Source organism: Xiphophorus hellerii, chromosome 6 (assembly GCF_003331165.1).
Source record: "Xiphophorus hellerii strain 12219 chromosome 6, Xiphophorus_hellerii-4.1, whole genome shotgun sequence".
NCBI lineage: Eukaryota > Metazoa > Chordata > Actinopteri > Cyprinodontiformes > Poeciliidae > Xiphophorus > Xiphophorus hellerii.
In genome coordinates, this window is record NC_045677.1 from 28,435,457 (window position 1) to 28,459,039 (window position 23,583).

Consider the following 23,583-nt stretch of genomic DNA (forward strand, 5'->3'; position numbering starts at 1 on the left):
AAAAATCTCAGAAGTGTTGAGATTAACCTAATAATTTTTTTAGACTTTTTTTTGTTCTGAATTTGAAAGTCACAGATGTTAAACTTTTTAAACAGAGAAATTTCCAATTCTTTTCTAGAACATTTTGAGATTATTTGCAATAAATTTTAAAGTTAATTTCACATGGTTGATGAATGCAACTACCAATTTCAGGTTCAGTTAAGTGCTCTCGGCCGCCCCCTGCTGCCCAGGAGGCCACATGCAGCTCAGATGTAATTTACAGAATATTCAAGGTTCATATCTTCATGTGTTCACTTTGATTTTATTCTGACAGGCTATTTGTTTCACGGCAAAAATATTTATTTTATATTTAGTTAAAGTCTGATCGGTTTTGTTGTTTTTCATTGGTGCTTCTGTAATTACCTACATTTAATATGTAGTTACTTTATTTCAGTTTGGCTCTTTATTTCACACCATGGCGGATGGCAGTGCGTGTTTATGGTGAGACATAAATGAATGATGTTGCACTCCAATAAATAAGACAACAAACAACAAAACCTGACGTCATTGATCTGACACACAGCCAGAGAATCAGCTGAACGAGAAACTGCAAGCTGGCGGGAATTAAAGTCAATCAGATGGAAAGTGTAGCAAAGTTCCTTTCACAATAAAATAAATTAATAGTTTAAAAATGAAATGAAAATACATTGAAGAGATGAATACAATTCTGGATGCTCCTTTGATTCTGTAATTTGGTAAATTACTGTAATATCTTTTGTGAGACTATAAAAGACAGAATTTTGTCCCAAATTGATCAACAATGTGAGAAATGATAGAAAAGTAACAGGTTCTATTATCTTATTATTTTAAATTATTATTAATAATAATATTATGTGTTTTTGTTTTAGAATGACATTTTATTTTTGTTGGTCATTATTTTATGTAACCAACTCAGATTGTCGTCATAATAATACTTCAATAACAAGATTTACACTTTATTCACATTAATAATACAAATAAAACATTTTGCATTTTAGATTCGCATTATTTAGATTACATAAAGTTTCAACTCTTATTATTTCCCACTTTATTTAATTTCCCTTTGGGATTAACAAAGTGCTTTTGAATTTTTATTTTGTTTAAACGCAAACACGGAATTTTATTTTGAAACCCCAATCCGGAAATGGCCCTAGTTAATACAGGAAATTGACACCATGCTACACTAGGTGGAGCGCAGCGGCAGAGAGCCGTTAAGCAATGCTGGGCAGCCGGGAAGCAGGCGCCGCTGGCGGACAGGAAGAGGCCCCCGGGTCGGTGGGTCCCTCGGGGCCCCTGAACCCGGAGCACCGCGGGCAGGAGAGGCCTCCCGGCCGGGCAGGGTGGCGTGTCAGCGGGCTGGTCAGCTGGAGGCAGCATCGGGTCAGGACGTCAGCCCTGTTTGCTGCAGCCAACGCGGTGATCTGGTAGGAATCATGACGCAGCGACAAGCAAACCTGTTAAAACATCAAGATTTTAGATCAAATTTAAAATATGAAGCCGATCAACATGATGTTTAGATTCATTTATAAACTTGGTTTGAACAGTTTTCATTAAGAGTAAATATTCCCAAGTCTAATTTAAATAAAGTATACTGTTCTATAAATATTTTTAAGGAGTTCAAACGTTGATATTACAATAAATTAGTTTATTTTAATTTTAAAGTTGCATGCATTATTATGATGTGTGGTTGTAATAAATACTTAATAAAACTTTTAAAAAGTGTTTTGCTATTGAGAAATGTCACAGTTTTCCACTAACGGATAATAGTTTCATTATTCAGTTCAGCTCTAGGATAAGAACATTTTATATTATTATTACTTTAATAACTGATTATTCTGAAAATGAATACTTTAATCTGATAAACTGACATTTTCTACAAATTTTTAATTGAATTTACTTAACCTTATTTTTATACAATATTACAAATACATAACATATATAAATAAAAACTAATCATTCAATCTCTTTTTGAAATAAGAAAATAAACAATTTATTTACTGAAATTGAAAATTCAGTAACAGCTTTCCTTTAGTGAACACTAACAGCTGCAGCTAATCAATACGGTGTAGGTCTGGTGATTTATTTTTTGTGTTATTGATTAATAATTGGATGCAGGAGGTACTCAACAGGAGATTTTATTTAATTTTTTTCAGAATTTCAACCTGTAGGTGAAACTAAGACTATGCTACTTTCTGGGTATAACTTATTTACAGACAAAGAATTTTCATCTTAAAAGCAAAATGTAGTTTTTCTTTCTTACAGTTTTGGATTAATTATTGCTCTGATTCTTTTATTCTTTCAGCAAATAACTTATTTTAAAGTCTGTACACTCCAGTTAGTGATTAATTGATTGCTAAATTAGCGGACGATTACTTAAATAATCGATTAATCCGATTAATAATTTCAGTCCTAATCTCACTGACATGTTTTCTTTTGCACAATCTGTAAAGTTGCATTTAATAGAAAAAGTTTAATTTGGTCTTTTGTTTCCAAATGTCTTTATATTTGCTTAAAAAGAACATAAATTTTACACAAGTGGAAAAAAATATAATTTAGTTTAATGATAATTGATCAGACGTAGAAACTATAAAGTACTATATAAGTTTAAATGGTGTAACAAAAGTAACTGTTATTTGACTGAAACAATATTGTACAGGTATAAATATTAGCATGATGGTTTATTTAGCATTATCTCTTCTTTTTGCTCCTTTTTGAACAATAAAAACAATTTAAATGAGTTTATTGTGACACTTTTTTAAACCAAATTGCCTCTTTTGAACTAAAACTCAGACTTGTGTCTCTCCAGGTTTGTTGCCTTCAGTTCTTTTCGGATCTACAGCCTTATTTCCATCCTGTTGGTTCTGTTGGTCGTCACGGTAACCGCAAGAGACGCTGTTTGGACCAGGACCAAAGGTTTCTTTCCTCCGTCTATTATCTGCACACTTACACCTTTACAGAGACCGATGAGCCTAGCAGCCATGTTTGTAACTGTGGGAGGAAGCTGGAGTACCCAGAGAGAACCCACAGGGAGAACATGCAAACTCCACGCAGAAAATCACAGGACGGGATTTAAACCCAAAACCTTCTTGTTGCTAGGCAACTGCCCCACCGTGCATGAATTGATGTAATTTTTGGACATCATATCTCAGGTGCCAGTCATTAACACTCTGCATGCACATTGTTTCAGTGACATGTTAAGATTTCTTACCAAGTAAAGCAGAGCTGGAACGATTAATCAAGATGACTCGATTATTGAAATAATCATCAATTAATTTAGTAATCAATTAATTTTCACTAGAGAAATTATTGTTCTGCTTTTGAGACATTAAAAAACTCAAAAAGGGAAATTTTTTTCAGAAAAAATATGCCAAGACCAGAAATCAAGCAAAACTACGCAAATAATAAATGATTTTAATTTAAGACTTCAAAGTTTCTTGGTCTGTGAATCTTTTCTTCCCACAAATCTGAAAGTGGCAGCTTCAGCTTCGCCTGGATCAAATTCAGGAAGAAAAATCTCCCATGGAGAATCTTTTGCTGCGGCTGGAAATAAAATGATCATTTTCTTATTTAAAAAATGAATTGAATTATTAGTGTATTTGCACAATTTAATGTATTTATAATATTGTTTAAAAATAATTGGTTAGTTGAAAAATTTTCAGAATGTAATTTTTTAAAATCTGACTAATCACTGGACTGGATTTATTGATTGGTTGGTTCAGTGAATTGTTGATGGATCAATTAAATGAACTGTTCCTGTTAAGATGCTTAGCTGAGCTTCAGAAAGAATATTCTAAATATTCTAAAATACTTATAATTTTTAATGTCTCAAAACAAGTTTTCATGCTGACATTATTTATATTCTGTGTTCATATTTACTAAGAAATAGTAAAATTTTCATTGTCTTCCTGCAGTCATTAAACATTTCTATTACTTGGTCCAGTAATTGGGCCGTTTCTGGACGGGATTATGTCTCAGTGTTTGTTGTCAAAGGTTATAAAAGTTAAAATTAATCATCCTGAACATCCTTCTGTTAATTTTCTCTGGTTAGATGTTTCAAACTACAGGCAGGTCCAAACTCAGGTTCCTCCACTGTTAGATGATTTCATTCAATGTTTCCTCATTTTTATCCTGATGAGTAAAGTTGAGGCACTGAAACCTGAAACCTGTGGAGTCTCGTCGGTAATGCATTCCTCTTTAAAGAAGGAAAAATGACTCTACTTCTGCATTTAGTTCAGACATAAGAGCTGAAAGTCTGTAGCTTTTTATCCCCCTCATATTACCTGGATAAATGTGTTTTAGGTTGATTTTTTCATCATATTACTGTTGTTGTTGGTCATCTTTTCCATTAGTTGTCACTAATAAAAAACAACACTGATATATTTAAGGTAGTTAGATTATAAAGTACCATTTATGTTCAGAGCTGGATGGTAAATTCTGATTTTTCCTCCCACAGGAGCTCATGTGTGGCGCAGAGTGACCAGCAGGTAAGACAGGATTCAACCTCTGGACAAAAAACAGGAAATGTTTGTTTCACCTGGAAGAGTCAAAAATCCAGTCAGACTTTTCCCACAAGCAGCGGTGATGGGATAGCAGAGGCTGTTTGTACATTTTGACTGGATCAGAGAAAAACCCAAATGTGTCATTAAATCCCCAAATGAATCAAACGTTCATACTGAAGGTAAATATCTGATTCTTCACGGTGAAACGGATCCTGTTTGCTCTCAGGCTGCCTGATGTAAAAACCAAACACCTTGATTGAAACATGAAGCTGATCATGTTGACATCACATGAAGGAAGGTCTAACCGGATAAATGTGACTCCAAATTGGAGTTACATGATCCAGTAGGTGGAAGACGTCTAACTCTGCTGGACGGACAGAAACGCTGGGCTGCAGGGAGAATTGAGTTAATTTTCTTCAGCTGGATCAGAACACCGAGTGCAGAAAGCAAACTGAGACTTCTTCTGTCTTCTAATCGCTTCTTTTTGTTGTTTACATGTGTGAACATTATAACCTGGAGGAGGTTTTACCTCCATCATGCACAGATACAAAGCTGCTGCAGAGTTTGAAGGAAGGTCAGCCTGACCAGCTTTGTTTTAGCAGCTGAGGCAAATACTACGCACTAATCAGTAGCCACAAAGCTTTATCATGCAGACAGCAGCCCTGCATTGAAATGTCCATATTAGCAATTAAAAGCTATGAAAGGCAGGAGATAAAGATGTGGTGAATCAGGAGGAAGCTCACTCCCCTGGATAAAAATTAAGTTTTTAAATGAATTTATTAATCGTACTGAAGGAAGTTTTCACATTTTCTTCAGCAGGATTCATCAGAGGACGTAGTTTTTCTACAACTCTCCAGTCGTCCGTTCTTGTTCCTCTTCAGAGTTTCAGTCTGTCCCTGTTTGCTTGTTGGGATTTCTGGCCTTCTGAGTTTACTGCACTTTTATTACTTTGTGTGCAGAACTTTAAAAGTTCACACATTTACAGCTGCAAATTGAGCAGGACAGAAAAGTTTCATGGTGATTTTTAATTACAGAACAAAATATATTTCTAGTTAGGGCTGCATGGCGGCATAGTTGTACTGCAAAAGCACAAAATCAAGCATTTTTTGTTGTTGTTTCTAGCGTAAATATTTGAGTGCACTTCAAATAAAGCATCAGTTCCACTGCCAGACTTTTTCACATGGGAGAAATGTCTACCATAGGAACTAGTTCTATTTTAAATTGATATTAATTGTTTGTTTGATTGAAACAAACTCTTATATGTGGCTAAAAAGTTACTTGTTAGTTTTATTTTATTTCAGGTCTACTTAGATATTTGTAGCAGAAACTAAATATAGTTGGTGAGATTCTATGTTTTGCAGCGTTGCTCTGTTGCCTTGCAGAAAAAAGGTTTTGAGTTCAAATCCTGGCCTTTGTCTTTCTGTGTGGAGTTTGGTTGTGTGTCTCTGTTCCCCTGTGATGGGTCAGTGACCTCTGACCTCTTCCAATGGCTGCTGGAGACAGGCACCAGTTCCCCCTGTGACCCTGTGAGGACAAGCAGGTAGAGACTGAATGGATAAAAGTTGGTTTCAACGTTTCGATCCCTCAGAGCCTTCAGCTTGATTCTGCCTGCCACTTTAAAAATCAAGTAAAAACATCTTATCTTCTCACAAACCGCGTTTGTACTGAAGGTCAGAGCAGTTTCACAATCTGCAGCAGATTTAGTTTGAGAAATTTATAGAAGCTTCAGATCTGGCATCAGTTCGTGCTCTTATTAGATCTTTCTGAAATCTAATAGATCCATAAATAAGAGTTAATTTGATCAAAATGTAACCAGTTTATTTACATAAACTAGAGGAAGTCAGGTCCTGCATGCGATTCAGTCTAAATAAATGTTTAATTAGCTCAATGATCCTGGCTGCAGATTTTATTGATTTGGATTTGATTTCATAGATTAAATTTTTTAATACTTCCTGCAGACTTTTTATGCATAAATGTAACACTATGGCTCTCAGCTTCTGCGTTAAAATTCAGCGACTTTAGAGTTTGTGCAGCTAAAGACTTGATTGTCAAATGAGTCATAAATCTAAACAGGAAATCTGAGTAATGAACTGTAAATAAAAATGACTGTTAAAGTGTTGAATTGATCATATTTTTAATCATTTGTTCTGCTTATGATTACTTTTATTAACAGCTCACTTGTTACTCCAGAACATTTTGAGGTAAAAATCTAGAGAAATATACAGTTGCGTTTTGTTTCTGTTTTTACGTCAGACTTGCAGAAAATAACCTGATTTCCTGTTTATGAAGAAAACAAACGTTGGTCTGTGTGAGCAGATGTCCCAAACAGTCTGAAGTTTAGTTTTTTAAACATCCCTGACATCCTACGATGTTATCGTCCTGATATACACACACCAACAAATCCAGAGTAACACTTTTAAACATATTTATCTGTTTCCGTCTGAGGAAAGTGATTATTTTACTTTGTTTGACTATATTTGACTCTACTTTTTCATGCCTTTCTGTAACACTGTTTAAATAATTTGATTTAAATTGAACTGGTTTTGAATTGGCACGCAAATGACACAAAGGGATTGTTAACGCAGTGAGACGTTTTCCACTTGGATTCTATTAGAACGGATAGAAATAAAATGGATTCTGTTTATCTTGGTTAATCTGAAGATAAAGACCCTGAGCTGTTCGGACTTTGACGTTTTTGGATCTGAATTTATTATTTTTCTTTTAACAACACCTCACAGTAAGTCTTTCCTTTCTGACACAAACACAGATTTCATTGCATTTTTCACATCCTGCCCACCTAATTATACAGATTCATGACAACCTGGACTGCAGCTCCAGAGCTGATGGATCACATATGACCGTCTAATCTAATCCTCTGATCTGAGGCTGAATCATGTGATCAGCATAGAAACAACCAGAACAGAGACTCAACCTCTGAATGACTCACTGATTGGTCAGTTAGCAGATCGATTCATTGACAGTAAGTAAATATTCAGAGAAATATGTTTTTGCTGCTTCCATACAGTTAAACACTGAAAGTTTAATGAAAGCTACGATATTATGCTTACACTGCAAAAACTCTAAATATTTTTGGTCTAGTTTCTATTGCAAATTTCTTAATACACTTGAAATGTAACAAAACTATCTTACAAGCAACTTTTCAGTAATAAATAGATGTTTGTGTCAAGTTAATAATTCCTTAATATTGATGACAATGTATTTGTTCCTTTGGCAGATAAATTCACTTATAACAAGATATTTATCCCGAGTTAAAAGTGAAATAATTTGCCATCTTTTCCATCAATATTAAGGAATTATTTACTTAAAACAAGCTCCTATATTTTGATGAAAAGTTACATATAAGTTAGTTTTGTCTCATTTCTAATGTATTAAGATATTTTCGCTAGAAACTAGACCAGAAATACTTGATAAAATTGAGTGTTTTTGCAGTGCAGGATGGTTCCTGTGACTCCTCCTCCTCCATCCTTCAAACAAGATTTTCACCATATCTTCTTTACTGCTGCAAGTCACTGAACAGGTTGTTGCTAGGTAACCACATAGTGAGTGAGTTGCTAGGTAACCACAGTGAGTGAGTTAGTTGAAGCCACCTTTTTGCTTTGCTAGCTCTGACAGGTTGAGTGGCTAAAGCTTTTCCTCTGCCTACATCTCCCAGAGTGCCGTGCGGTTCTGGATTGTGAAATTATTCTATCAGAGGTTTTACCTATTGATGCTGATCATGTGTCTGTTGGGGTAGATATTGTTATTGACCTATTGTTCAGCCTTACTCCTCTCACCTTGGCCTGAGTTATGACCGTTGCTGAGTATCGCAGGCTGCTCTCCGTTGGAACGGCGTCCGGTGTTTGGTTCGTCCGTTCCTCCCGGACACAGCTGGCTGCTGGCTGGGATTCAGCAGAGGTGTCAGGGATTAGTGGGCGCCACGCTGGATGCAACACATCAGCCTCATGTAACAGACCGATGGGAGAGTTTGGGGTCAAGGATGATCCAGGTTGTGCTTGTTAAGAGATAAAAACAACATGGCTGCTGCTTTACAAAGACTGAAGTTGATCAGGTTGCCATGGAGACGGCTCTGTTGACGGTGGGAGGCCATTTGAACGAGCGCCACCCATTGTAGCGCCGTCTCTATGTCAGTGTGACATTTGGCTAGCAGGATGGGATTGTGCCGCCGCCACCTGCTGCTGTCGCTCCCTGTTGCATTGTGGGTAACTCTACTGGAGGCTTACAGCAAGTTCAGGAGATTAGCTGCTGATCCGAAATGCAAACTGACAGCTGCAGGATCGGAGCCATCTCTCTGTCTACGTGCCTTTTTATGTGCGTGTGGAAAAGCAAAAACCTGCTGGGGAAATCTTTAAAATTGACCTTATTTGGCTCGACTGCATTAATGCTAATAATGCTGCACAGCCTTCTACATGCAACACTTACTAAACAAACGGATTAATATTTTAATGTTTAATATACAACGTGAACCACAAACCCATTGTTGTAGATTTCTGATCTAGCAGATAAAAACTGATCTGATCATAATGCTGTAACACTTTGATTTAATTCACCGTTAAAGTAAAACTGTGAAGATAAAACACAAATTTAGTCCAAGTACTGTGCCAGCGCAAATCATAAGAAATTAATGTAATTGTTCTTCAGTCCAGGGGACACAGCAGGGGCCCGGACCTGTTCTTTGGGGCCGTGGCCCCTAACGGGCCCCGTCTAAAACCGCCCATGGTTTTCGTGTTTCAGCTCATTTCTTTGTGTTCAGTTTTCTTTAGATCTTTATTTCCTCCTCAGCTCATGTTCAGGCACATATTGGCAGATTAAAAGCTAAAATTTCATGTCAACAATATCAATATTAAATAGAATATCTTCTAAAGGAAATGTTGTGTAATATTCCCATACATTGAATTTCATGTAGTGATCTGTAGAAACTGCTAAAAACCAACACAAACTCGACTCCAAGGACACAAATCTCCAAGGAAAAACAGAAAACAAATCAGTTCTCTGAGCAGAAAACGACACAAAAACAAAGACCTAACATGACAGCAGGAGTGAAATAACTGTGTGACAGGTAGAGGGCGCTAGAGAGTATATCACAAATCTTTGTCCGTTGTGAAGTAATAGTTTATTTAAAGCAAGAGTAAAATATCAAACTGCCTTGAATACATTAGGATCTCGTTTTATAGGGAACCACGAGTAGTTATAAAAATAGACCTTATTTGGGAAATATTTATCTTAGATGTAAAAACAGTACAGTAATAATACTGTCGATTATTTAGTTTTTTAAAAATGGCGACCTCCAGGGTGACAATTATAACGAAAGATTGAAATTTTTTAAGTAATTATGAGTTTTGGGGTATCACAAACAGCAATTTCTTAGGTAAAAGGAAAATTGCAACACATTTAGGCCGACATGGATCCTTTTAAGCTGAAAAAGGAAGAGAGAAAAAGAATTTTTAATTTGCCACACATTGTAACTGAGGTCACCCAGACTTCAACACTGTAATGTTTTAACAGCAGTTTTTAAATTTGTCAGTATTTCTCTGGAAGTCCGTTCGGCCTGTAGCGGTTTGGATCTCCTCCGCTTCGTCCCCAGCGATTGGCCGCCTGATCGGCAGCTTCGTCTTCAGGACCCTGACCCTGACCGGTCCATTCGTCGTCTCTCTGAGATCACTGAAAAGGCAAATCCACAATATCACTATTCAGAAACAAACTTACAAAAATGAAACAAATTGATCTGTAGACGGTTTCATCCATTATTCCTGCCGGCTGTAAACAGAGCGCTGCTGTGTGACAGCTATGTTTTCTTTTAGCAGTCGATAAGCCGTTCACACAGAGGTTTAATCAGTAGCATGAACAACCACGCAAAAAATATCGGATTTTATCAAAAAATCTGAATTGAGCATCAAAACCTTCTGTCTGAATATTTAGGGGATTTTTCTCTGAAAATGTGGTTTTCTTGGGCTAAGATTTTTCACAAGGTGGATGAGATTTATATAAGTGTTATAAGAGGAAACCACATCAGTAATTAACATTTGAGTTATTTTTATATTGGTCCATGTTGTCCAGGGTTTGCATTACCATAAGACTGAGCTGCAGAATCATTCCACAAATTCTTGTTCTTAACATAAAACTGCAGTTTAATACTTTACATTTGAACAGTTCTGCACATGAATGCATCACATCACGAAACAATGATCTTAAAGTAATCATCTGGTCTCTCAGTCGGATCTACGTAGATTATAGATCTTTGCTGGAGTTTGACCTTTGAAGACTCTTTCTCACCTGATGACCTCTGCAGCCTCCTGGTCCTCTCTGCGCAGCGTCACAGTTTCCTCTGGCATGGAAATATTTATCACTGTTAATCCATTTGGTTTCTTCAGGTCCTGATAGGCTCTCCACATGTCATGAGCTCCTTAACAGAAAATAAATCATCAGATATTCATTGAATATAAACCTTAAGACTTTCAGTAACAACCCCAGGACTGACTGTCACATTTCCTACCTTGAGCAGCTTGAACAGGAAAATTATATCAATCAGCTTCAGATCCAGCCATGAAAATTAGAACAATTCCTGCTAAAAGCAGCTTCATTGTTGCAGAAGTCTGAAACCAAAATAAAGCTGGAAATACACCAACATATGCAGAGGGTTTGGGTAATTTTCTAAATTAAGTATTTACTTCTCAGACTGTGCAGACGTTTGGTAAAACCTCGAGGATTCGTTCTTCTAACTGCAGATACGGGTTCCTTTTATGGTCTGTGGCAACAAAATGGGCTGTATTTCAGAACCGAGGGAAATCCAGATTATTTTTTACAAGACCTGACTGGAGGAAGTGAACGGAGAGAGCATCACATCAACACAGAAACAAACCATGTTACCCTCGGGGTTTTTCTTTTTATTTGGTAGATTCAAGAACTGAGTCGTTATGATGCAGTTTTTCCACAGCAAGAAAAAGTGAAACTGGAACGGTGTGTAGGTGTGTGTGGGTGGGTGTGTGTGTGTGTGTGGGTGTGCGGGGGTAGGCGTGTGTGTGTGTGCGGGGGTAGGCGTGTGTGTGTGTGCGGGGGTAGGCGTGTGTGTGTGTGTGTGCAGGGGTAGGCGTGTGTGTGGGTGTGGGGGTGTGTGTGTGTGTGTGTGTGTGTGGGTGTGCGGGGGTACACGTGTGTGTGTGTGCGGGGGTAGGCGTGTGTGTGGGTGTGGGTGTGTGTGTGTGTGTGTGTCCCATTTAGGACCATTTCTAGCATATTTGAAGACCAGTGGCCCTTATGGAGGCCAAAGCCCAGTTCTAGTACAGAACCATGGACCCCCTTGTATAAGGTCAGGGTCAGGTTTAGTGAATTAAGTTTTGGTTAAGGTTAGGGTTAGGAATAGACTAGTAATGGTTAGAGTTAATGAAAATGTCTGTGTTAGTCATCATAAATATTTTATTTTATTGATATTACAGATAAAGTTTGCCAAAACTGGTTTATTCATTCTTCAAATTCATTTTTGTTCCGTCAGAAAGTTATTTTCTCCTGGCGTTTACTGATGTAAAAGTTTTGTCCTGTTGCTCTTGACAGTTGGCGGTTACCATAGCAACAGGTGACGGTCAGCTCCTCCCCTTTTTCTGTTGTTGTCTCTAACTGTGTTGTGCGTTAGGATCAGCTCTGTGTTTTCTTTACAAATGTTATATTTTAACATTTATCTCAGAGAAATGTAGTTATATACACAGTTTTATTTTGCCATGTTTTGTTTTTAACTGTTTGTGTGAATTTTAGCTGTGAACAGTTACTAACATTGACAGTAACAGAGAGTATTTACTTGACTATTGTACATTTTTGAGTATCTTCACTTTACTTGAGCATTTATTTTCTGAGAGACTTTCAGTTTCACTACATTTCAAAGACAATTATGTCACTTTCAACTTCACTTCATTTAAACCTGCCCTTTCGGCCATAACTTTGTTGGTTGTTTTTTTGTTTTGCTGTTTGTGGGACAAGAAAAAATCTCTCCTGCTTTTCCTTTTTCTTTTCTCTGGGATATTTTTAATTACAATAATAATAAAAAATAGCTGACTTTCCTAATTGCATATTTATGCTGAACTTTTTACAGATGCGTAGAGTTTTTGTAGCAGAATGGTTCTACATGAGTAGAAAATCCCCTCTGGATTAACCAGATTACCGCTCAGTCAGTAGCTTGTTTTGAGAGCGAGTGCCTCTGATTGGACCTCAGGATGGTCATTAAAACTGAGTAAATCTGACCTTTTTCTCTAAATATTTATAAAGAAAACTGTGAATAATGTCTAAAAATTTAATTATCCACAAAACATTATTCTATTATAGTTAAATTATGTGAATTGGTAAAATGTTAAAAAATATTTTTATATTCAGAAGTTTATAACCTCACGCTCACTAGCAGTGTAGCTCCTGTAATCAGTCCTTGTCCAAGTGTCACATCATGCAATTCAGACTCTAGCCACTAGATGGCAGTTCTCAAACTCAGTGATTTTGCATTAGTAATTTTACCCTTTTCTTCATGTCGTTGCGATATGAGTAAAATGCCCTGAGCAAAATGGCCGCCTTTTGCTTTGTCATAAGGAGCTCAGGTCTGGTTGTGTAACCTGGTTGTATTTCTCTTTTGTTATATTATTTGTATTTTCCTTACCTGACCGAAACACCTACAAAAAACTCTGTCATTGTTTTAACCGCGTTACTTTAAGATCTGAAGCCCCTCCTTTTTATTTCTTCTTCTGTGGTATTGTCTTTAAAAATTTTGCGCCCCTTAGATCCTCCCCTTAAAACATGTTTTGTTCTGTTCTAAATATTCTGTTGCGAGAAGGGAAGAAAATAGATTACAGTTAAATATACAAGATATTTTGGACAAAATTTCTATTTCTGAATATTTTTGTCCTTTAATGAAATACCTTAAGAAAACGGAATTGATAGAAAGGATATAATTTTTATTTATTTATTTTATTTTTTTATTTGGTGGGAGAATATATATACAGTTTTTTTTTATTCGCATCCTGATCCACACCAGTAGATGGCGGTAACGCACATCAGTAAGTTGTTTGCCAACCGCCATAAAAAAGAAGTCATGTTGCCCTGCGGGAGGAGTGTGTTCTGTTTATTTTTCCATCTAAATAATTTATAGATTCATTAAGTAATTTTTTGTTATGTACTTCTGCTTTGTGTAGGACTCGGAGCGGGAACCTATAACTCGGTTGTTTTCTGTTTGTTGTTCTCGTCAGAATAAATCCAGAAATCATCCATTTTAAAGACAAACCGTGTCCCGGCCTGATCACTCAATAAAACCAGCACAACGCAGAAAGGATCCGGTTAGATTTGCGCAGGTTAAACAGGTTATTCGGTTCCTCCAGGAAGCTGCAATCTCATAACTGAAGCACTTAATGCAAATTCATCTGTGGATGTTGCCTGGACTTCAGGTTTTCACCAGTCATTTAAACTTTTCCACAATCTGACCAATCACTTCCACCTTTTCTGTATTTTCTTCTTTTCTGACAAATCACTGCAACTCGGCTGAATTTGGACCAATCCCCTAAACCCCGTTCTTATTTAACTTCCTGTTTCACTACGTCTCTTGAAGATCTTTTGTAGGATTTGATTAGACTAACACCAGTTTATGTTAACTTGAATGACCAATAATAAATTCTTCTTTTGACATGATTTTATTGGCAATAATTGTGATATTTCAAGAAGGTATTTGAAAAATGTTATTTGCACTTTTAAATAGTATTGTGTTAAAATTCCAGTCTTTTCTTGGAAGGTTTATAGAATAGAATAGAATAGAATAGAATAGAATAGAATAGAATAGATGTACTTTATTCATCCCAGCAGCGATTTTAACTTTTTTATAAGCTTATTATGGCAAAGATATAGCATTAAGAAAATTTGCAGATTTCTCTGAAGTTATTTGAAAAGGAAGCCACAAAAACTGTAATTTTATGCTACAACAGTCACGAAAAAACATCCCATCATCCTGGAGGAACTGATTGTTAGGAGTGTGTGTGGACTGGGGATTTGCCCGGGATTTACTCTGCGTCTCATCCAATGGCTGCTGGATACGGGCTCCAGCCCCCTGTGACTGCATGGATAAATGGATTCAGACATACGGATGGATGGAGAAGTTGAACCTGCGGATAACATTGTCAGAATGTGAGACAGAGTTGTCCTCTCATCAGTCCATCCATCGCTGTCACTGGGAGACGTGTGTGTGTGTGTGTGTGTGTGTGTGTGTGTGGGGTCATGTTGATGTTGGGCAGGTGGGTGGGTGTTGTTGGTGGTGGCAGCTGTTTCATGAAGACCCCCCTCCACCCTGAGCCCCATTCCTCTGTACTCCTGACGGCTGCCGGGCGGAATGCAGCGTGACCCAGTTATTTTTAGACGAGCCCACTTGAAATACTCCAAGCTGGGTTTCATTGAGGATAAACAGAATCTGCTGTCAGACTGTCGCCTGCTTTGCCGTGATTTAGCTGCTGAAAAATCCTACCAGAAAACTTTGTTCTTGTAGTTCCTTCAACACCTCTGGAGGCTTGTGCTAACATCTGGAGATGTCTCCTGAAGATCGCGGGGCAGGACTAAGGTACAACGCTTTGCTATGACAAAGAGCTACTGTCTGATCGATACGTGATGCTTTTTGGTTTTTCTTGTCTTGTGAGCTCTTGGATTTGAGAGATTGGGGGATGATAAAACTGCTTCCATCGCACATCTTTATTCACCGTTGTTGAGCTTTTTATGCTTCGATGTAATTCCTGGAAGTTGGTTCCCTATAATTAGGATATTTATGACCTGGTTTCATGGTAGAACTAAAGCAGCGTTATTGCATCCCAGCTCTGCGTCTCCCCATCTCTCTGAAGTCTTGAGTTACTCGTAGGTTTTTGGTCTCCAGTGTCGACACTCGCTGGTTGGCTTTTCCTGTTGACGTTTACTGGGAATCAGATCAGCCCGTTCCGCCCGGTTACTGTATGTGTGTCTGTATGCAGAACATAAACAGGGATTAGTTGCATCAGAGGCAGGGTTGCTGTAGCAAATAACCACACAAACATGCGGGTAAACATATTAACACCCGCCTCCAAGCCGCATCATAAGATAACTCTGCTACCATTAGTCACATTGTTTGTCTTGGGTCTATTTTAGAAAGTGTCATGACCGGACTTGTCAGAGGCTGAGCCGTGCCGTCCTCTCTGTTGTTTCTGAGGTCCTGATAGGGTTAAACAGGATTTCCGTCCAGCAGCTGCTCCTCCCTTTGTCGCCTACGTCTGGCTACCAAGGATCAAACCCTGACGAGGTCCATCCTTTCACTTTAAATCTGGATTTACAAACAATTTCAGAACCAGCTTGGTTACAGAAAGAAGGAGCAGATGCTTTTCATCCGGCGCATGCAGCTCCAAGTGTTTTGCAGAATCATCCCTTCATGTTCGGCTACATCACGCTCTCTGGAAATCAGAGTCTAACAGGCGCGTGTGCTTGGAAGTCGTGCGGTGGGCCGGGTTTCAGCGGACATTTCGTCATAGGAGTTACTTGAGACGCCGACGTTTGGGTCAGGTGGGTGCATATGAGACACTTCGGCTTTTTGTGGCCACCTGTGTTTGTTTCCAGCAGCTTCTTAAGTAAAGTCCAGCAGCTTTTCTTTGAGGAAAGAAAAAGTCCTTCTAAGGTCTGTTCTGAGTCTCCAGAAAATGGAAACAGTTTGTACTTAAAAAACAAAACCTGTTTGTCAGATGTGCTAATATGGAAATTACATCTGGAACATGACATGTCAACTTAAATCAGATGTGTTGATGAAATCATTGAGAACCAACCAATAAACACTGTAGAAATATCTCTGCATTATATTATATATATTTAGACCAACATGCTGGTTGATAGTTTCTGTTCCTTTGCTTTCCTTTCCCATTAAATGCTCACCAGGTCCAGTGGGTCCGTGTTTGCCTGAATCCTCACTGCACCACTGCTGTGGTTCCTCCTGAAGTTCCTTCCTGTTAAAAGAAGCTGTTGCTGTCCACCGTCGCCCTCTGCTGACTCAGGATATGTTGTTGCACCATCTTTAAAAAGAATAAAATAGAATTTGGTTTTGTAAAGTGTCTTGAGAATAAGAAACCTATAAAAGGGCTAAAACAGCAAACAAAAAAGCTTGACCATTTGTGATGAGGTTTGTGGAGGAGGTCAGTGGCTGTGAGGTTCAGAATAAGCTGAAGGGGCTAAAGCCAGCTTCTAATTTAGCCAAAGCAAATAAATGGGAAAATAAGAAAATGCGTTGGCATTGGAGTTAAGTGGCCATTCTGTATGTTAGATTGGAGAGCTATGAATGCTCAGATTAGCCTGAGTTGTTGAGCAACTGATAGTCTGGCAACTTTAACCCCCCCGCAGCCCACCGCTCGCCCAATGAATGCTGGAGAGGCAGAAGCATCTCACCCTCCTGGACTTCAGGGTTTCAGTGATTTAGATAATGAATGGAAAGATGCAGCAGTTCGCACCACTAACTGAAAGGTTAGCAGCGCTAACACTAAGGAGCTAATTATAAACATTAGCTCCACTAATGCTAAGTAGTTATACTAACGTGATATTTATGGAAACTAATTCTAAAGCATCAAATACAACCATCACAAGACTAACACAAAGGCTCTGAAATGTTCATTTCTGCTTATAAAGTGCTAAACAGACATTGTATTTATCTGATGCTAATGCTAAAATGGAATACCAACATTGTATTTAGCAGGAGCTATACTAGAGTGCTATATCAACATGGTGTTTAGTAGAAGCTAGTGCTAAATTACAAAACCAACCTTGTATTTAGAAAATATGAATACTAAAGTGCTATATTAAGATTATATTAAGATTATGCTAAAGCGCTATATTAACAAGGCATTTAGCTAGAGCTAAAGCGCTACACCAACAAATGTATTTAGCTGGAGCTAATGCTTAATGATTATGTAAACAAGGTATTTAGCAGACGCTAATGCTAAAGCTCTAAATTCAACCATGTTGCCCAGGAGAACAGGAAGAGGCTCTGAAAACAATTCATATACAGTATGTACATGTTTGAATGTATTTGTATAAAAGTAACACCCAACTGTTCAGTGAAGTGTTGAATTCTTCTGTATTCATTATTCGCTCGTTTGTTGTAAACAGTTGGGGTGGAAAATGTTTGTGTTTAGTAAATATTTGCGCGTTTTGATTCAAGAACCACATTGATGTAAAACCTGAACTTCTTTGATTAATCACAGCAAATCCAATTAACTGAGTCTTATAAAAAATATATACAAACATCACCAACCAATAAACAACCATCTAAAGTGTAAGCAGTGAGTCGTAAAGACCAAGAGGAGATGACTGAGTTGTTGCTGCAACTTGATCTTCATGGTGATTTTGCAGCAGTTGTTCGCTGTTTCCAGGACAGCTGCTCACACAGGACAGGAAGTTTCCATCCTCAGCTGGACTTAAATTTAGTGCTTAGTCATTTCACGTGATGAACACGACCAGAACAACAGCTCGACAAATTTAAAAGGAACAATCAGGCATTAAGCCAGAAACAATTCCACTTGGCCTGGGTTAAACTACGCAGTTATCTTCTGTTCACTCTGTTCCCCACATATTGTATTTTAAACATAGTTTTAGCCAAAAAGTAACAACTCTTGATGTAATAAAATTTTTACATACATTAAAAAGCCTCTCATATATTTCATAGCTGACCTGGGGTTGGATCATTGTTCATCACAGCATGACCAGAGTATTATCACGTCCAGTGTGTTGGGTTGGCTTTGAAACAAGGACAGATGAAGGATCAACATTCCAGCGCCTGGATTTAAGGAGGAAACATGCCTTACATTTTACACTCTTACCTGGTTTTTCCCACACCAGTCACGGTTTATCCTTGTTATGTAAAATAAAAACACAAACTGATGCGAGGGAACTCCCAGGAAAGAAATGAAAGTTTTATATTTCAGCTGTCTCTGAATTCCCATCTTACTCTGGAAAAGTCCGTCTCCTCCCGGTTTCCGTCCGACTCCTGTTTTAGCAATCATCCTCCTGTTGTTTCATTGGACATGACTAAATTTAGTGGTGACACCGGATTTTGACAGGCTGTTTTACATGCACTAAATCCTCAGCTAAATATATGCATCAACATCAATTATGCAAAGAAAAAAACAGCAAGTGATGTTCATACACATCAGTTCAAGCCTTTCTTTCTGTTATTTATGATTTTCCACTTAGAGCTAATTAAAACATGACCATTGAGGTTATAGTATCACATCTGATCAATACAAACTGTTTTTAATAACAATAATTGTGCTTTTACATGTCTTTCAAAATTGTTTTTCCTACAGTTGCATTTTTATGGTGCATTCAAGTACATCGCTTGCATTGGATTATCTAAACATCAAAACACCTTAAAAGTGATGTATACATTTTTATTCTCAAATGTCTGCACAGTCTTGTTTAAAAAACATTTTTTATTTGTTTCTAATTATTAAAGGAACCAAAAACCTTGACTTTATTTTTTTTGTGTTACTACTCTAATATATACAAAGTTAAACTGCTTAATGTAATTTGGTAAAAATCTGTCCAATAATAAACAGACGCCTGTTTTATCGACATCAATCCCTGGTTGTGAAAAACCTTTTTAACAGTTCAGCCGTTTTGGATCCTCATGTGATGAAGGGACACATTTTCAGCTTCAGTGACTGATTCTGGTTCCTGGGTTTGTGTGATTCTAGTTGGGAGATCATTGATTCTGGGCAGGACAGCCGGTCCAGAACCGGGCCTCAGCTCGGTGACTCCCTGAGACTTTTCATCCAGGAGATGTCGGCGTTCAAACAGCAAAACCCTGGCAAGGTGAGGCTGACAACCTGGCAACCTGAGCTGGAGTTAAAATCAAAAAACAGAAAGAAATCAGAAAAACCAGGAGGAGGAGTGAGGATGTTCTGTTTGTGTTTTTTCTGCTGTAGTTCTGCCTGCTGGTTTGCAGCCTCTGCACCTTCTTCGCTGTGTTGGGTCGCTACGTTCCAGGAATCGTTATTTCCTATATCATATGTGAGTGAAGCGACCTGTCGCTCTTTTCTATTGATTTTATAATTATTGTTGCATCGATCGTTGTTGTTTCCTTCCTGTAGTGCTAGGTATTTTCCTGTGGCCTTTGATTTCATCTCAAGACAAAAGTTTGTGGCTGAAGCCAGTTCTGCAGAAGCTGGACTTCGGCATCGGGCAATTTTTTAATAAAATCAAGCAGAACCGTGGTAAGTACTAAACACTATTTTTCTTTAAAATAAGCAGACTTATTTGTAATCTGTTAAAGTCTGCAGGCCTTCTGGACATCTTTGACCTTTGGCTGATTTTTTAAATGATTTTACTCTGTAGTGGGGATAACATGCTCCCCTCTGCAAACCCGAACCTGAATATTGAATCCACATATTAAACAATAGCAGCCATAATGTATTTTTAGATAAATGCAGTATAACTTTATTCGTTTTTTGTAAAAACTTCTTCCCAATAAGCTCACAAATAAAGGAAAATATTCAATCCATGAAGATGTTTTTCATTGTCTTTTCTTTTTAAACAAAGTTGCATTTATTTGAATTTAATTTGATCCTTGATGATTCGATCTTTTCAGAGAAGAGACTCGTTCAGGCTGAGATGGAGAGAGAAGGCGTCGAATCCGACCTTTCTTCAATGTTTCCCAAGGTTTATAATTGATTTTCGCCTTTTGGATCTGATTCTGTTCACTAACAGGGTCCAGTTAGAACAACTGGAATTCACCACTTATGATCCTGATGAGTCTCGTTAGCTTGTTAAACCTCCAGCGGGAGTCGGGGGGGTTGTTGATCAAATATGTTCAAAGTCAGAGTTTTTTCCCTACATTTTATACAACTGACAGCTTTTAGTGCAAAAGGTAACATTTCTGTGTGTTTCTGGTGAGCCAGCTCGACTCCACGGTGTGTAAAGACATGTCGGTGTCAGATACTGAAGTGTCTGACGTGACCTGGACGGATAACGGCACCTTCAACCTGTCAGAGGGACACACTCCGCAGACGGAGAACTCGGAAGGTCAGAATAACAGAACCTGTTTATGTCTTTCTTAGTCTGTGGATCGTCAGTTTATTGACATTTCACAGGTTTGTCCTGCAAGAATATACACTTAGTGCCATCTAGTGGTGGAATTTAGATATTACAGCACATGCAGGCGACACAAAGCCTGGTTTTCTCTCAGTAACACGGCAACCTCTTAAGACTGAGTTGGTCTTTGAAAGCGCTGCTGGTATGTTCTCAAATTTCCAATTGATATTTCTGTTGATTAAAAATAATTCAGGTGTTTGTTAGAAAGCAGCATTTCTTTTATTGAGACTTTTATAACTTTGAGATAAATATTTTCTGAGAACATTTATTGTACATATATTTAAGTGCTGTATTGTTTGTTACTGTGTATTATTTCTGAAAGTCTGTATGTTCACAGCTCAGTTCTGCCCTCCTTCAGCTGGTGATGGAGGATGAAGACATGACAGTCCTGGTTGGTTATTCTGTGCTTCTTAATCATTTCTTGGTCCAACTCTGCTTCTTTCAGAACTTGATAAAGAGGAATTGTTCACTGCTGGTCTCCCAGATTTTCCTTCCCTTGATAACGGCACAACAACCAACGGTGACGACGACCTCAGTCTTGACCTTTCCTTACCTCCGCCTCAACAAATCAAATCAAAGCGATTGCCTCCTCCGTCACACGAAGGCCAACCGGGCGACAGCGCCCTGGAACTGGTCAACCAGCTGGCCGGCAACGTCATCGCCGCCGCCGTTACGTCCGCCATCCAGGAGAGGATAGAGGCCGCAGTCGGCTGCTTGGCTCTGAGCGAAGACCCCAAGAGGTCAAGGCCTCCGGATTCGAGCCGGCTGCTGGACCTGGCCGAGGAGTCTGACAGCGAGGTGGAGGACTTTGAGCTGCTGGACCAGTCTGAGCTGGAGCAACTGGAAGGGGAGCTGGGGTTGGTAGAGGAGAAGACGAAACCCAAAGAGGAGGAACCGGCCAAGACCGACAAACCAGCCTCGTCTGGATTCTTCTCTAAACTCCTCAGACGCCACTGATTGGTGAAAAGTTTGGCAGGGAGGGTAGATGGTCACGAAGGACAGTCAGAGTTTCTGTCACTTTTGGCTTCATTTTGAGGAGAAAATATTACAATTTGTATCTTCTAGAGCTAGCATTCACATTTGAAACATCTATTTCAGCACATGTGCAGCAGAGGCTCATTTACTTTAGTACAAATGTCGATCTCATCACGATGTGGAAGTTCTTAAAGGAAACAACCTGTGATTTGAGATCTGTCTGCAGTAAAACAGCCTGGATAAAGAAAAGGAAGCTAGGAATGTACAAGCCTATCATTGTTGTTCCACACTAGATTCTACAAAGTTTAAAAAGAACTTAAAAGCCTCACAGTAGGTCAGACCGTCAACCTTTAAACAAGTTAGTACTTGTTTTATGACATTTCTCATCAAATAAGTTTCTGCACCTCCACAGTCAGTGTAAGCCATCCTGCAGCAGCCAGTCAGAGGAAATCATGAACCTCAAAACAACATTTAATCTTTCTCAGGTGCTCATACTGAGGCCTTACAGTCTGAGGATGTTTTATGGCTGGTGCTGCAGGACTTCACATTATTAACATGCATTACAACTCTATCATAAACCCAATGTCACTTTCCTGCTCCTTATTTCTAACAACAATACTGCAGGTTTATCTTTGACAGGCAGGCCAAACTTATTGTTAAACTCTGAGCTTCTCTGTCTCTCACCGATCAGTACAGCAGATCCTGGGTGCAATTTGGAGGTGTGTGCATTGCTTCTCAACTGGGAACTCAACATATCCCAGTTTCCTTTAGCAAGGAGTCGGAGGTTACTGGGGTGCTTGTTCTCATGAATACTGTAGTGTGGATTACTCGTTGCCAAGAGGGAATTTATCAGGAGCAAAAATGACCAGAAATGTTGATGTGAAGAGAGTTGGAGTTTTATTCACCTTTTGCATGTTTTTCTTCTTCCATTTGGGTCTTGAATGCTTCTACAAGCAGCCTGAGCGCCTGAAAAATACACCCAACCATTTTTTGGCAATAATTTAAAGCTTTTTGGTGCCCAGAAAAAGAGTCATTTCAAAAACATACCCCGATTTTTAAATCACAATCAACAGGCACTGCACTGTTAGCAACCCCAGCTGAGCTCCAACACATTTGGTCAGCTGGCTTTCCCAATTCTTGTGCTGTACAATGGCTGCTGGAAAAGAGAAGTGTTTTGTTGTTGACGTGCCATCCAGAAACCACTTTGCTGCATTCTTGTTGGTTGTGCAGGAGGCTCCACTTCTGCTTTTTAAAGATGTACGGTTGTATAATTGCAGATCTGATTTCAGCCATTTTCAGGTGAGAGACTAACTGAGTTGGGGGGGCGTGGCCAGCAGTATCTTATCTGGATTTAAAGTAACAGGACGCGCCGAAACAGCTCATTGTGAAAGGAGATAAAAAATAGGCAGAACGGAGCAGAATAAAATGTCTTTATCTAAGAATGATTTTGTTAGATCTATCCTAACCTGCTCATGAAAACATAATTGACCACCTCTCATTTGGTGTGAAGCTGTTCTCCCTGGCTGCCAGCTTGCTTGTACCCTACAAAGTTCTTTCTTTTCGTCCAGTATGAGGTTGTGAAATTAGTTTTTTGAAAACAATACAGATAAGACACTGACTACTCATACTTACTCCACAGAAGCAATCCTAACCAGTCGCCTGAAATCTGGCTTAGTTCTTTCAACTACATTACCCAGAAATCCAAAGAAGTGAGCGAGTTAATGGTGACAATCACTGCATAGTTACATTTTTCAGGCTGAGATGAAAACGTTGTTCATGACTGGATGATTGATGATGAAGGTTTAAAGAAGATAATCAGGCTCATTGTATCTCCTGCGTTAGGATCTGAGTGTTCCTTACTTTATCAAACATTTTGCAGCTTTTTCACTTGTCTTTTGATGCAACGTGCAGCTGGTCTCAGAATAATATGCATGAATATCTAAAGAAACATCCAACAGAGGAACTTTAGGAG

The 23,583-nt window shown here is 38.5% G+C and overlaps 2 protein-coding genes and 1 long non-coding RNA gene across 3 annotated transcripts; 2 read left to right on the forward strand and 1 right to left on the reverse strand.

The window, feature by feature from the left end:
• The first annotated feature begins 1,183 nt into the window (after positions 1–1,183).
• On the forward strand, positions 1,184–22,473 carry retreg1 (reticulophagy regulator 1). The gene is made up of 9 exons (XM_032564524.1): positions 1,184–1,442; positions 2,825–2,931; positions 4,472–4,502; positions 19,241–19,358; positions 19,472–19,556; positions 19,637–19,759; positions 20,134–20,204; positions 20,444–20,567; positions 21,082–22,473. The coding sequence occupies exons 1-9, from the start codon at positions 1,237–1,239 to the stop codon at positions 21,591–21,593; spliced, it is 1,377 nt and encodes a 458-aa protein (XP_032420415.1). The 5' UTR covers positions 1,184–1,236; the 3' UTR covers positions 21,594–22,473.
• LOC116721080 (serum amyloid A-5 protein-like) lies at positions 1,361–11,515 on the reverse strand. The gene is given in 5 exon segments (XM_032564621.1): positions 1,361–1,472; positions 8,312–10,185; positions 10,789–10,903; positions 10,906–10,938; positions 11,029–11,515. Coding segments are annotated over 4 exon segments (366 nt in total). The 5' UTR covers positions 11,117–11,515; the 3' UTR covers positions 1,361–1,472; positions 8,312–10,055.
• Positions 15,127–19,124, forward strand: LOC116721100 (uncharacterized). The gene is made up of 2 exons (XR_004339517.1): positions 15,127–16,067; positions 16,434–19,124. It is a non-coding gene; the product is annotated as an uncharacterized LOC116721100 (long non-coding RNA).
• Positions 22,474–23,583: the final 1,110 nt, after the last annotated feature.